The 15,367-nt window shown below is 33.7% G+C and overlaps 1 protein-coding gene across 1 annotated transcript in view; it reads right to left on the bottom strand.

The window, feature by feature from the left end:
• Window positions 1–2,511: 2,511 nt before the first annotated feature.
• The window catches only part of LOC105618281 (ES1 protein homolog, mitochondrial-like), a 25,309-nt gene continuing 12,453 nt past the window's right edge, over window positions 2,512–15,367 (bottom strand). Inside the window, exons 3-5 of the mRNA XM_012199825.1 lie at window positions 3,390–3,676; window positions 2,789–2,952; window positions 2,512–2,726 (exon numbers count right to left, since the gene is read on the bottom strand). Coding sequence (XP_012055215.1) covers window positions 2,512–2,726; window positions 2,789–2,952; window positions 3,390–3,676 — 666 coding nt within the window. The remainder of the gene's footprint in view (window positions 2,727–2,788; window positions 2,953–3,389; window positions 3,677–15,367) is intronic.

Below are 15,367 nucleotides of genomic sequence, written 5' to 3'. Positions count from 1 at the left end.
GCGTAAATAAATATTGCTAAAGTGTATGTTAATATGGACGCAAACTTCGGGATTTCTCCCAAACGCGGAATTTGGCCTCGAGATCAGAACCAAAGTCTGAAAAGCGTCATTTTTTTATTATTGGAGGAGAATATATTGAAACGTGCAACAGGAACAGAAAGTTCACATCTTTGTTCATGTGCGGACGATACTATGCGCGCATACGAACTTTTCGATCAAACCGAAAAGCTGGCGACTGGAGAATCGTATTTAAAATTAACGCGCGACACGTTGCCGGTTAGACAGTATATATAATTCCTATTATTGGAATTCCAACGATACTCTGCATCGATACAGGAATAAACGAAAACGTTTGTTTTAATCTTCCGGAGCTGATGTGAATTTGTTGGATCCACTCAATTATGTTCTTTATATTACATCTGCAAATTTATTATTATTATCAAAATAAATATAGTATTCATTTTTTTTCACACAAGTTATATATTTTTATTGATTTTTTGAAATTAATTAATGCTTTTAATCAACATATATTAAACGAATCTTACAGTCTTAGTATCAGTAATTGCGTTACAGATTTTGGACAGATTTTATCAACTCCGGAAGGTAAATTTAATATTGTACAAAACTTCTATATCATTTCCTGAGTGATGCGAAAATTTGGATTAATTAATAGATCTTAAGATAATAGCATTAAGAATATAAGGCATTGCCGTTCCTGTTTATTGACCAATCGTTAGATCTAAAACGCACGTGGTCTTAACGTTTAAATTATTTCCTAAGCTAGTAATCGCATGAGTTTGAAAGATCCTAAATATAAGATTTTTCAAGTCTACAGTGCGTCGATTAAGAAATTCTATGTAGTGCTATATATGTTCCGCCGGTCATACAAACACCTTCTGGAGAAACTATCCCATTTCGGCAAGGCGCTTGCAAAGCTAACTAGCAACGATTATTCACAGAGACCTTTTACGATAGAATTCACTTGCTCATACGTGAACGTTACGCTCGAGTAAGTCGATTCCGGAATCGGTAACCAATATACTTGCGAACTAAAATCATCGTGCGCGCAGTCTCATTATCCTACAACTATGCAAAATGTGTAAGCATATATGCTTCAGAATATGCATGAGATCTTTTTCTTAGATACAATTTTTACATTTATATTCGTTGCTCTTCTTTCTTTAAAACGTACCATAGTTTATATTCTAGATGTTAAAAGTATAAAAATAAGAAACGAAAAAATGTAGATTTGTGAAAAAAACCATAGTTTTCAATTTGGATATTAAAAGTGTAAAAATAAAAAACGAAAAGACGTAGACTTGAGAAAATATACGCAACAAAATTTTGACAGCATTGAATAGACTTACAAAAACTTCGGTATTATTAGAAATAAATTATTTTAATGTGCTCTTCTATATTTTAATGTTTTAGCTAAAGCGGAAACGGGTTGCCATCGCATTTTTATGTGAAATATTACACAAAATACGCGTGGCTTTGCGTGCATCAGAAAAATTAATTTTAATTGGCTATACTTTAAAAAATCCGCATATACATATATTCAGTAAATTATAAAGACTGCTCATTTTGTATTGATTATAAAAATATATTAATTATTTTTCTCCATACTTCTTAGGTTCAAAATTTATAATGAAATTGTTATTTGATAAGAAAATCTTTAAACGTATTTCTTGTCAATTGCAATGATTATGAAATAAAGAGTATTATAATGGAGAGGTCGTGCCAGAATTTCCGTAGAATTCTAGAACGACTTTCACCCTGAATGAATTCATAGCGAAGACTGCCATGTTATCTAACAAAAGAAAAACAAAAAGACAATTCTAAATCGATGAAAAATTTTCGCCGCAAATCTCGATTTATTGTTATTTCACTTGTTGTTGATTATTTTAAATAATTAGTTTTATTGACTTACTTTAACGTTCAAAATGCGCGCCCTATTTACTTTATTTCAAAAGGGCGAGATAGAGAAATAAAATAAAATATATTTCTTTCAAAAATAACGTTCCTGTCCCATAATCCTATAAAAAATTAATTCGACAAAAAGTAGGAATGTTCCGATCTCCAAAAAATCGATCTTTCCAAACTAGCGATTTTAAGTTAACCTATTTTACAATTTCAAAAAATTGATTCTTCTAACTAAATTCTTCTAAATTTATTTTAAACTCTTTCTTTGTAAAAAATTTCTTTGTAAAAAAATCAATGCTGCTTTTTTTAAATAAATAGCTTTGTTTTGAGTTTATTTTTAATGAATTGATCCGGAGATTGCACATTCCTAACGAAAAAGCGTATTTTGCTATACAATAATTTTAATATTTTTGTAAACTTGCATAGAACAAAAGTATTTGTATTACAAAAATAATATACAGTTAATGTAATAAAAATTTTTGTTCTTATATATAAATATAAAATACGTAAATGATATACAAATAAAATAATATAAACTATTAAAGTGTAATGTGGTATATGTGATTTTTAGAAACATATGCATATGAATTACTTATTGATGCATCTTTTTAACATTATGATAAGTTTACCAATACCATCATAAATATCTGAAAAAGTAGCTGGTTCATATAACCAGGCTGGTGTACTGAGAACTCCAAAATTTTTGTCAAACGTTACTCCTTTAACATCTTTCATTTCTATTTTAGCACCCATATCCTTAACTTTCTTGATAGCATCAGCATGTGGCCAATCATTTTTAGGTGCTAAGAAATAATTCATAAATATTACAAAACGCAGATATTAATAATAAAACGAACTGACTTACATTCCTTGCCAAGTGTAATTTTCACACCCTTCAACACTTTAGCAACAAGTGCATTAGCTATGCACATAGTACCGATCGGTTTCTTATCGCAATGAAAATCTTCGATGAGTTTCTCCAAGTCGGGTAGAACAGTACAATCAGTACCTTTTTCGGCAAAATTGCTCCTTTATAAAAAAAAGTTTATTTTTATAAAGATAATTAGAAATTTGCTTTAATTAGAAATTATTATAGTATCCCTGACAAAAAATTTTTTACGAAAATCTGCATAGAGTGGCACTGTTTGTTTGAAAAACTAAAAAATCCTCCGCTCTCAAACACGCCACTCTAAGTCCTATTATGAATATCTATGAAAAATTAAGAATTTCTAAAATCATGTCTCAACCTTCTAGTTTTTCTGTACTTTTTCGTAAAAATTATTTTCCATCAATATATTTTAATATCGAAATCTATAACATCTATGCACATTCACTATTAAAATTAAGGTATTATCAAGAGTATTATCTTTTCATTTTATGCATATATGTGCATTTTTATTAACATAATCTTATTTTACTTTTTTCTATTTTACTTTCTATTTCCACATCATCATATCAACACATACAAAATGCGTGCAGCGCCGAATCCTCCAGGTATAATAAGGGCATCATGTGTACAAGCTTCGCACTCGTGTAGAGGTTTTATGCACCCTCTTGCTAATCTGGCACTTTCAACAAGAGCATTTCTAGAATTTTCAGTATTCATCTCTTTGGTAAAATGATTGATTACACCACAAATTTCAATGTCCGGAGCATAAAATAATGGCTTCATTTTTTTATGCTGTAAATGTATAGCTGTTGAAATAGCTTCTGAAATTTCGGTGCCGTCAAGATTACCACATCCGCATAATATCTTGAAAAAGCAAAATATATAATTGTCAAAAATTATTAATTATCAAAGATTACGTCATCACATCATGTTTAAAAGATTTATTAAAAAAAATTAAAATTGACGCGCGCGCATATTTAAAGTTTCTTTTAACTTCATATATTTAAAATAGTATTAATCATAACAAGAAAATATGATTGTTCTGGAAAATTGTAAACATAAAAAGTTAACTAATAATTACAAGCGCTGAAAACTATTTAACGATAACTGTAATTAAATATATATATATATATATATATATATACAAAAAAATCAGACGTCATAAATTCATAGAAATATATGATACCTCTTTTCGCGCATGCAGGCAACGAGCGCTGCTAAAAAATACATCACAACACATTTCTTACATTCACGTTATAAAGATGTATTATCATTACAAAGATTTAATAGCTCGGGATTAACGACTACCGGTACATTTTCTTGCGATGATTTTTTTAACAGAAAAAAATTTAATCGTTTTCCGCACTGATGAAACGTTGCGTCATACTACGAAAGTATGGAATACCAACATCACTTTTAACTCATATGCAGAATTATACAAGGAAAATGTTTTTAATAGTTCTGACATAGTTATAAATCCCAAGTGAGCAACTGTATTTTAAACTTATTTAAATTGGGTATTAAACGGGAATTACAACAATTATTACCTAATACCAAATATTTTATTCCCTGATGTTAAATAATTTTATAAAATGAAATAACATTATGTATATTTGAAATCAGTTTTCAACAAAAGTATAATTTGTGTCTTATAGATAACTTTCATAAAAACGGATTTATATATAAAATAAAGATTAACAGAATGTCGCACAAAATGCTTTAAACAAGCCAATTCAGTAAGTATTAAAATGCAAGATATTTAAATAAAAAAATTATGACTTATATATATAATAATAATAATGTAGCAAATATTTATGCATAAATTACATTCATAATTTTGAGCAAATATTTTTATTTTACTCTACATAAAGTACCTAAAAAAAGCAGATTATTATAATGTATAATACTTACTATGGCTACGGTTACAGGTTCACAGTTGCTACGTCGTTTCAATTTATTTTGTCCTGAAATTTGTGACGTATGAAGGTTATTGCAAAAGGCATACATAAAAACGGATGTCTCTCGTCGAAAGAGGGACATTTGTAATCGCAACATTTTTTCTACATAAAAGAAGAAAATAAAAAATTTTTAATTTTATTAATTAAACACTATTTAAAAATTAACGTATAACGTTTTTTTTTACACGAAGCATATGCAATTTCGATAAATAATTTTTCTAAAAATGTCTATTGCGATTTGAGATTGCGATTGTAATTTGTTTCCAACAATTTTTTCTACAGAAAAAAATTTTCCATGGTGGAAGGAAATTAAGTATGTTTTTGCGCATACATTTCTAATAATCAGTGAAAACATGATACCATATACCGTTATGTTGCCGTCATTTATGAATTAAGGAATTATATCTTATTATTTTATTTATTTTTGTTTTTTATTTTTAATTATATTTATTTATAATATATAATATAATTAATTTAATATAATTAATTCCGCATTTTTTTTTATGTACGCAAAATGATACGAAATTTGTCTCGAAAACAAGCGTTCCTGAGATTTTTCTCCCATGAAATCTTCTTTATTAACCGTGTTTCGGTGAACGTGTAGTTCTAGCTATTTTCATGAGAGTGCAGGCTTATTCGGATCTGTGCCATCAATATCTAGCAGAGGAAATTTCTCACTCGGCCGGTACGATGTAATGTTGCATTAACTACTGTCGGTTTGCCTCAACTAAATATATTTAAGCTTTTATAACAAGAAAGAAGAACAATAATATAAATTATAATAATATAAAATAAAACTAATATAAAATAAGACCAAAGAAAAATTAAGAAAGAATACATAGCATATCTCTCACGCTTAAATAAATATCGACAGGGTAGGCTGAATTTACTTTATGGCTCGTATAATCTTTATTGTGCTCTAGGAGCAATTTTCGCACAGACTATGAATATAAAACGCATCACGGGATAGGTAGTAAGATTTAACAACGCCACGAGGCAAAGAATGGCTATGCGTGATAATAAATCTCGTTGGCTCATTGAAATATAAAATAGTTTGTATATCTAACAAAAATCGATTTCTATTAGCATATACAAAGTGATTTTTATATCATGCATAGAAAAAGAATTATTTATTATTTACACGTTTTATTTATATAAATTAATAATTTGTAACTTATATAATTTGTACTCCGTATTATTTTAATTTTATAAACTTTTATATGCGCGTATTGCAGTGTGCGTATTGCACATCATTTATCAGTATTATATAGTTTAGGAGAATTTATATGTAAACATGTGATAGTAAAAAATATATTTCAACTATTGATAAAATCATAAATAAAAAAATAATCAAATAAAATGTAAAATATATAATAAACAAAATAACAATAAGATTGCAAAAACTAAGATAATTATTTTAAATCAAATTTTTCTCTCATATATATAATGATACTGCGAATAACTTTCTATACAAGATTTGAAATCAAAACGCATTGCAAAACCGATAAAAGAATCTTAAATCATATATCTGATTGCTTGTACTATGTTGGAATCGACAATAACGCTTATCACATCGCTCGTACGTCATACAACGCCACTTTATTATAATTATCAGTGCGAGATGAGCATACCCCGGAGCGTTGTTTCACCGCGACATCATTTCGTCGATCCCCTTACCAGGCGTACGAAAGCTTACGCATAATCTTATGTAAATCCCAAGCCGCCCTTATGCTTGCACGTCTTTACATCGAGGAAGGAACGTCATACATGGATCGCTTCTAGGGTTACGCAGCGAAAGGGATGCGTAGACGATGGTTCAGGGGTGCTCGCACACGAGGCGAGGGCACGGGGCTTATATGAATGTTAAAATAAGTTTGAAATTGTCGCGGACAAGTTCGGCCCCGTGGGAGGTACCCGTCGAGTAATTTCACGGCGCCGGCGGTTTCGACCCTTCGGCAAGTTTGCAACCAGCCGCGGATTCGTAGAAACTTCTGCGACTCCACGGCGCGACTTCCGCCACCTTTGTCGATAGGTTGGCGATCATTTACTTTGACCCTGGGAAAAAGGCTGTTGTTTGTCGTTCTCCATAGAAATGTTGTAATTAAAAAAACTGTAATATACACGAAATTAATTCATCCGTATTTGTATGAAAAGTTGCTTGTGAATTTTAAACTTGAAATAGAAAGACAGTAACAAATATAGTATTGTATAATAAAAAATTTATCTATATATAATAATATTTTATGTTTAGTGCTAAATATATAGTACTAAATTGTTTAGTTTCTTTTCGCAAGATAGAAAAGACAAGTCTCTAAGAGCAATTTCTTGACAAGCCGTTGATTTAACGAGCACTTGATAAAACGCTGAAAGAGACACGTGGATAGGAAAACTAATGAAGTTTCACAGACGAAGCATGGTTGAGAGACAAAACCGCTAACGTTTTGACACACGAACTAAAGCCGTTTTACTGCATGACAGCTTCGTGAGATCCTCCTTGCCTTCTGTACGTGAGTCTCACTCAAGGAAGATACCTCCACGCGTCATCGTTCGCGAAAAGTTTAAATCACGAATTCGCGGGGAAACCAAATTCGTGGCGGCCCCCACGGCGCGCAGACGAGGAGATTCGGCGAGGGTCGTCAGAGAGTTCACCGAGCGGGAGTCTGATGGGTAAATGCGATGTGATGCGAGTAACTGAGTGGCTAATTGAATGAGGTGCCTCCCAGGAGCGCCGATCCGTCGCGTGTCACACGTCAGAATTTGCGCAGCGGGAACGCGAAATTACGACGATTGTCGGTCGTGTGCCAATTATCGTCGCGCAGTATGATTGCCAGTGCGGGAAATTATGCGACCGAATGATGCCGAATCCTGGCCGATACATATGCGTCTGCAAATCGAGCAGCTGCTAGGCAGCTCAATTCGCCAACAGCCGCGACATTTCTACCGATCATTAATAATCCATTAACGGTATTGGACGCTTCGATTTGCAGGAATGCCCGATAATGATATTGTGCGACAGGGGAAAAAAAGGAGATCGTTTGTCAATTTCCCGGATCATTGCTGATTGGTTTCTGAGCCGGGTTGCACGTCCATACTTCATGCGTATAAAACTCCAGAGACGGGAATGATGCGATGTTAAATACGGAAGTAATGATTCGGAGATTGTGAATTTTAAATTATTGAAAAAAAGGAACAGATTTGATTCATCTGTGGAACTCATTATTAATGTAACGTTAAATGAAGCTTTAGAACGTAGGTAATTTAATTTTAACTATATCGTTAGATATCATAGGAGCAATAGGATCTCAAGCCCTTAAGTTAAAAATAATATTTTGCTATTTTTAACTTCTATGTCCAAATTAATCCATAATTAATCCATTTTTGTGATTAATTTCAAAGTACATGGAACAACATTCATATTAATGTATGCATTTAGTAAAAATAAACTAAATTTAAGTCAAATTTAACACATCTTTTCTTGAGTTAAAAACTCTTTCTCTCTCTCTCTTTCTCTCTCTCTCTCTCTCTCTCTCTCTCTCTCTCATTTCATTATTTTGTTAAATTAACATATTGAGTAGGAATTAATGATCTATAAAAATAACTCAAATTAGGTATAACTTGACATTAAATTTCTAAAATCGAAATGTAATACGTTTTAAAAATATTCATTTAGATATCTTATTTAGATATAAATAATCATTTAGATATCTTTTAGCATATCTAAATGCATATCTTTAAGGAAAGAAGCGCAGATTCTTACGTATCATAACGCATAAGGCATAAGAAAATCAATCAATCAAAATCTTTTATTTTATGAAAAAGAAAAATTGAAGGACTTTGATTGCTTTATTTTTTTATGCATTATGCAAGATTTTATGCATGATTATTTCATCCTTAATATATTTGAATAATAGCGATTTATGAAAGAAGCAATTATTTATCAATTTGTTTTTTTTACGTTTTTATAAAACGATGGATCAATGTCAGAAACAGTAAGCGGATGAAGGCTTACAGCATTGCGGATTGGTAAAAGAGGCTGTTTATGCATTCTTGGCGCGAAGGCAATCGCGGGGATGGCGGGTGTTGGATGCCGTGCGAGAATCAGACAAGAGAACAATTACGCGCCGTCAGTCCCGTGACCGGCAGGATACCATGAGGTGAATCAAAACTAGGTGTGTGCCATCACCTCTGGGCGAGGTCTATCTTCGCGTTCGGAAGCCACGTTCTGCGTCCCGAAGGAGAAAGATCGAATCTCGATCGGTAAGCGAGGCAGAATAGACGAGTGTCTGCAAAGAGCAATTTACGAGCGGCAAGTAAAAAAAATACAAAACATTAGAGAACAATCTCTGTGAAAAATAAGAAATGTTTCTTTTAAGAAAAACTAATAATGTATTTTTTATTCTTTATTAAAGAATAAAATCTAAACAATTTCTTTATATTTTTATTTCTATTTATTTTGTGTTATATGTAATAAATTACATAATATTTATTGTAATTAATTAAAAAAATAACAACAACATATTATTAAACAGCAAAACTTTTTTTTAGTCGTATATACACTTTCTGAAGTTTTAACAAATTTCTGAACAACCATTCGACAAATTATGAAAAATGAATAGTTGGTGATCCACGATTAATAACACGGAAAACCATTTATCATCGAATCCCAATGACAGGAGGATATAGGTGATAATTTATGATTATAGATTATTGCTAGCATGTTTCATGATATTTTTCATAAAATAATAATAAGGGGATTCTGTTAAATCTTTATGTATTGAAATATTTCGATCAAGTACATGCGTGAAATATTTATCCATAAAATCTAATCTGATAAATGAAAATTTGATATGTTACGATCGAATTTTTTTTATTAATGTCAGTATATTTATCATGTATATTTATCATTTGTTTGTTAAATTAACAATATTGTGCACATTAAAACTTTTCCTATTGAATCTGTTCCTTCTGTGAACCCTCCTATACGTATAATTACGCCAGCTGATAATTAATCGCACATGTCAGTTAGTGAGACGTTTGCCTTTGTATTCTCGCGACGAACGTGAAATAGGATACTGATTTTCCGGAGTAATCCGTTTAATAAATTACGAGATATTCACCGAATCTGTTGCAAACATATGTACGCAAGAATAGCGTCAAATCCTCTAGCAAAACGGCTGTTTCACGTTGCATACATCATTTGCGAATAACGAAATTTCAAAGGTCTACCTACGCGCGAATATCAAGAAAGTCAGAGTGCCATTAAAATCTCCGTAAAGTTCATCTCGCCAGAATAAATGAATAAGTAAGAGGTCTCGTTCGTGGCGGAACGAAGGGGTCGGTTGGTATAAAGCGGCAGCATAAAGCGGTTTACACCGACACTTCGGTATTAAGCCTGGCGCCCTTCGGAAAGAATATGCAGTTTAAATCTACTCGCGAAACGGTCTGGTGATGGTTGGGGAAAAATGGGCATTGGAGCATTTACATTTTATTAGAGAACAAACACACGATAAGATGAATCTTTTTGTTATTTCTTACAATTTCAATTTTTAAGAAGATTCTTTCCCTTTGTTCTAATATAACTCCTGACTTCTTTTCATCAATCTTTCCGGCAATTTTTATTTAATTAATGTTTATATTAACAAATAAATTTATAGAAATGAATTATTTTTAATGTTGCTTACAAAGCGGTCATTTTTGCTCAAAAATTTGACATGAAGGTTATTCGATACTCGATTATGACTACCGATTATTTTGTTCGAAGAAACGCAGAAGGAAGAAGGAGTTCTCTTTGCAGAACACAAGCAGGCTAGTTTCGAGAATTCGAGACGAGTTTCGTCGTGAAAGAGTTTTATTGTATTTTTTTCATTAACAAGTCCGGCTCAGTCCCTAGAGGTCGGGAAAGTTGGCGGCGAGTTTTAGCGGGACTTTTGTTAATGTTCGGAATTAACGGAGTAAGGAGACTTTAAGTCATAAGGCCTCATGGGAACGCGGGGTTCGACGCGAACTTTCACGATTCTTTATTTCTTTATCAACTCCGACCCTCGCCTTCTACCTCGTGGAATGCTCGGTAGTGCGACCAAGCGTTTCCTTTTCCTACGAAAACGTACTCCATAATTACTTTGTTCGACACAATTCTCTTATTTTCATTTTCATACACTTTTTTATCGCCTCTCTTGAATATGATGGACACGAAAGTCTTCTTGATTCTTACGTAATAAAGCTGTATCACGCACGTAGCATCTTTGCCATTCTGTTTGCACCAGTACGTCCGGATTTCTCTGTTTTCGAGGGTCTGTGAGGGATTCAGTAGGGGACGATTTGGCTCGACAGCCAGTTGATTAGTTACATGAGAGTGGATACCGCTATTCTGCCCTCACTTCTACCTGTGCGACGTTGCACGAGTACGTCCGCCTCGAACCTAAGCGTCGTCAATGGGATGCATATGTCAATCGCCATGCTAATGGTATGTCTAAACGTACACAACGCAATCATGTTACATTATGCGTGACGTTACGCGTGGTTTATGGAAACATGTTTAAGTTCAGTGCAAGGCATGCATCAAATAAACACGTTACATTTCGTACATTGAAAATGAAAGAAATGATTATACAGTATCAATCAAATTATTAATCATGTAACAATGCTAAATGAAGTATAAATTCTTTTCTTTCCAAATGTATGTATGTGTTAAAAATATTTCTTAATTATGATACATAAAAGAAGTTCGAAAAATTGCTACAATCAACGTTAAATATAAAAAGTCAAAGCTATCATAATCGTCTAAGTATTATTATATATAATTCGTTTTCTTGCATTTAAATCTCTAAAATAATATTGAGAATTTAATTGAGAATAATATTCTAAATACATTTTTATTCCATTTTGCTTCTTTATAGATTTATTTAGTCTTAAAGTTAGAATATTCTTTTCTATCAATATTTGAGCCATTTACGTTGACAAAAGTCATAAATCTAGAGAACCAATGTTATTTTTTCGCGCGTTTGCAAGCTGTGTGATGTACTGGACCTATTACGCAGCGCAGTCGTAATTTTTCGTGAAATAATGAAACGTTTCGTCTGCAACAAAAACAGCAGCAAACACAAAAATAAATTGGAAATAGTATTACAATTGACATAAATTTACAAAATTCATATTTCTTTACGTAAATAACAACTAATAATATTTGTTGTCGTATATATAGTATACATAAATTAAACAAGAAAATTTCGCACGAGTTTCGGTAATGAGGCGAAAATTGAGACAGCTTTATTAAGTTGAGGGAAGTTGCCCTGATGAAGTTACAATTACGGCCCCTTTGCCCACCACGGAAGTCACCCTCGTTGCTAATTTTATTTATTACGCAATTTAAAAATCGATGCTGCGATTCGAACCGATAAATGAGCAGAAGCAGAAAGAGTTTGCTGTATTGTTTCTCGGAAATTCTCCATTGAATTGTTAATTCTTTAAAATATATTTTAGCAAAAAGAGAGATAGGTAGTAATATTTTTATATAAATGTAAATCTTGTGTAACAAGTAAAACTTTTAGTATTCGTATTTAAAGTTTTGTATTAATTTCTCATGATCTCTCTATAATAAAATCATCGATTTTATCGAAAAATATTAACTTAATATTTGTAATCACCTTTTCACCACAATCCATTTTCATATTTATACATGATATCATGACGTAGTGAACTTTGCGTGAATGTTTCTGACGAGAAGCCTGATTCGGGATAACAAGTCGCTAACTACGAGGGCATAACAGCCGTACGCTAACTGAGTTAATTTAACCCGATTAACCAAAGACTAAGGGCTGACTTGGCTCGTGGGATGAATGCAGGGATAGTAAATAGGTGCGCTGTCAGCTTGCTCATTTTTCAGTAATTAACGATCAATTTATATGCAGGATATGTCTTGGAAATTTCACGATAACATTATGCCATTGTATTAGTATACTACTTCAGAAAAGTAATATTTTTAAATTTTAAAAACTTAAAAATCTTAGAAATGCAAAAGTGTAGAAACAAGAAGGGCGGAACTATTTAAACTCTATAATTTTTACAATTTCAAATAGAAAAAGAAAAATAATTCTATAATTTTTATTTACAAAATTTTGTTTAGTTTTTGTGTATTTAAAAGAAGATTTATCTTGTAAATATAGAAAACTATTTTTATTATTTTTGTATTATAATGTAACAATAGAAAACTTAATTTTACTAAAACTATTCTATTTGAAGTATCACTTAGACACTGTCGCTGACCATTTGTCGTGATAAAGAGCGAAGATAGCGGAGAAGATTGGATCCTCGATTTAGTGAGCAGTTAGCAGGTAGTGCCGTCCCGGATTACAGAATTAGCTGAAAGATCAAGCGTCATCCGGTGCACGTTTTGGGAGTAGTGGATCCCCTCAAGCACTGCCAACCTCGTATATCCCTCCGAGGCTGTAGTCCAAGGTAGAAGACTTTACCGGGTACTTGCTTCGTAATTAGCCGGTTTCACTCTCAAAGGCTCGTGTCTCCCTTAAGAGTTCCAACAAGCGTAAGCTACATTATTTCTCTATTAACGCATGAATGCGCTCCGTCGAAACACTTACTATGCAAGTGTCATATGTTTCTTAGAGTTAACGTTTGTTCAAAACAAAATTGATTTTATGATTATTACATTAAAATCTCTATACTAAGGAATGTCGCTTTATTTGACAGATTTTAAAGTTAGAAAAGTAGGGCACGTACTGTCAGATGTTTCCATACTACGTCCGGACAATAGCAATGCATGCGCGTACACGGAGGGATGCATCGATACATGGGCATGTACACATACATAGATACCAACCACTCTCGTCGTACGCAAGCATTCTACGTCAGGGTAATAAAACATTTCGCGTGCGAGGGTATAATTGTCGGGGTCGGGCCCGTGCGCGCGGTTTATACGAAGCTGGTGCGGCGCGGAATGGCAAGGGATGGCGAGGGGTGTGTAGTCTAGGTTTAGGGGCCCCGGGAGGGTACCGCGCCCCCTTTTTCATCCTGTAGTTATTTATCGCCCTGTTTCCTGGTCTCTCTCGCTCGCTCACTCGCGGCTCCATACACTCTTGGCTCGACCGATGGCGAAGGTGGTATTGTACATCCGTATCATCGGTGATAGAACGTGAACGTTGCGTTGCTACTGCCGTTGTTGTTGATTGTGATGGTGGTAGTTGCGGCAGTTTTGTGCACACCTTCGTCAAGTCGTTCACAACACCGAATCAAGAATTGGCCACTACACTCGCATCGCTTTGTGCTTCCTTGACCCTTCGTCCAGCTTGTCCTCGTCGTATCCGCCAACTTTTAATGCGAGTTCTAACGTAGTTTCGTGCCTCGACGAACCTTTCATTCGCTCGGTCGAACGACACCCTCAGACGATGTCGGTCATTCTTCGATAGTTTTTAGTGAAAAAATTATAATCTTATTTTAGAGTTCTAAAATATATCATATGAAAAGATGTATCTTTAAGTTGATATTTTATTTATAATATATCTATATCTTTAAGTTGATATTTTATTTATAGTATTAACGGGAAATATTTATATTTTGAAAATTAACTGGAAACTTACGGTTTCAAAATTTTAAACACGAGAATAAAAAAAATTTAATTTCTTTGCAGTTTATAAAAGCTTGAGGCGATCTCGTAGCTTTTTAAAACGCGCGGACAGAATGTTCCAGACAGGAAACTGACAGTACTTGCAATCGAGGGGAAAACACGTTCAGTAGTAATGCTCTATCGGGAGGGTTCGCTATTCCGGCTACGTAAGTGACACATTGACGGGAGCTGACCGCCGGGTGGCAGTTCTGACCGTCTCCCCAGGGTGGCTAGTTACCGCATGATTGGCCCTCCATTACCATATAACGTACATACGCGAACGTGCGCACGGTCCTCCGTAATATTCGTTCACTGCCTTTGCTTCAATTATAGTTTCCAAATGTCATATCAAAGGAGAAAGTCTTCAGAAGTATATACGCGATATTTGAATTAATATTCAGTTATTCTATGTTCTTTATGTTGTGAGCATTTCTTAAAATCTTTGCAGATTCATAAAACAATGGTTTTATCGAAATTCCAATAACAAACTTGCTTTCGCAAATCACACGTGGCCTCAAATTTAATTACTACGAAATAAAGAATCACGGCATAATGCACAATCTAATAATATGCTGATGGAAGTGGCCATCAGATCTCCCCATGGATACGTTGTATTTCTCAACACGCGCATTTTAAAATTCGCTGGTGTGAGACTACAAGATGTAGGCACGAAGGACGTACCGAGGTTTTTGCAGCCTTATCTCTCGACCCTTGGTATAAGGGACGACGAGTCGACGAAGAGAACAACCCTACCACGGTTAGATGGATAGACATGATGCGAACGTACGTAGACATGTGAGGGTGCACTCGCTTAATTACACCGGAGGCCTCGTGGGATGCCGAGAGGTTGAAGCGACCTTATCCTCTCCCTCTCTCCTTCATCCTTTTGGTTCTACTCCAGCTTCAGCTTCGTGTACATCCCTGCTTCTCACGCCTCATCCATCTCTCTCTCTCTCTCTCTCTCTCTCTCTCTCTCTCTCT

Source organism: Atta cephalotes (assembly GCF_000143395.1).
Source record: "Atta cephalotes unplaced genomic scaffold scaffold00001, whole genome shotgun sequence".
Lineage (NCBI taxonomy): Eukaryota > Metazoa > Arthropoda > Insecta > Hymenoptera > Formicidae > Atta > Atta cephalotes.
This window is presented reverse-complemented; position numbering and strand designations above follow the sequence as displayed.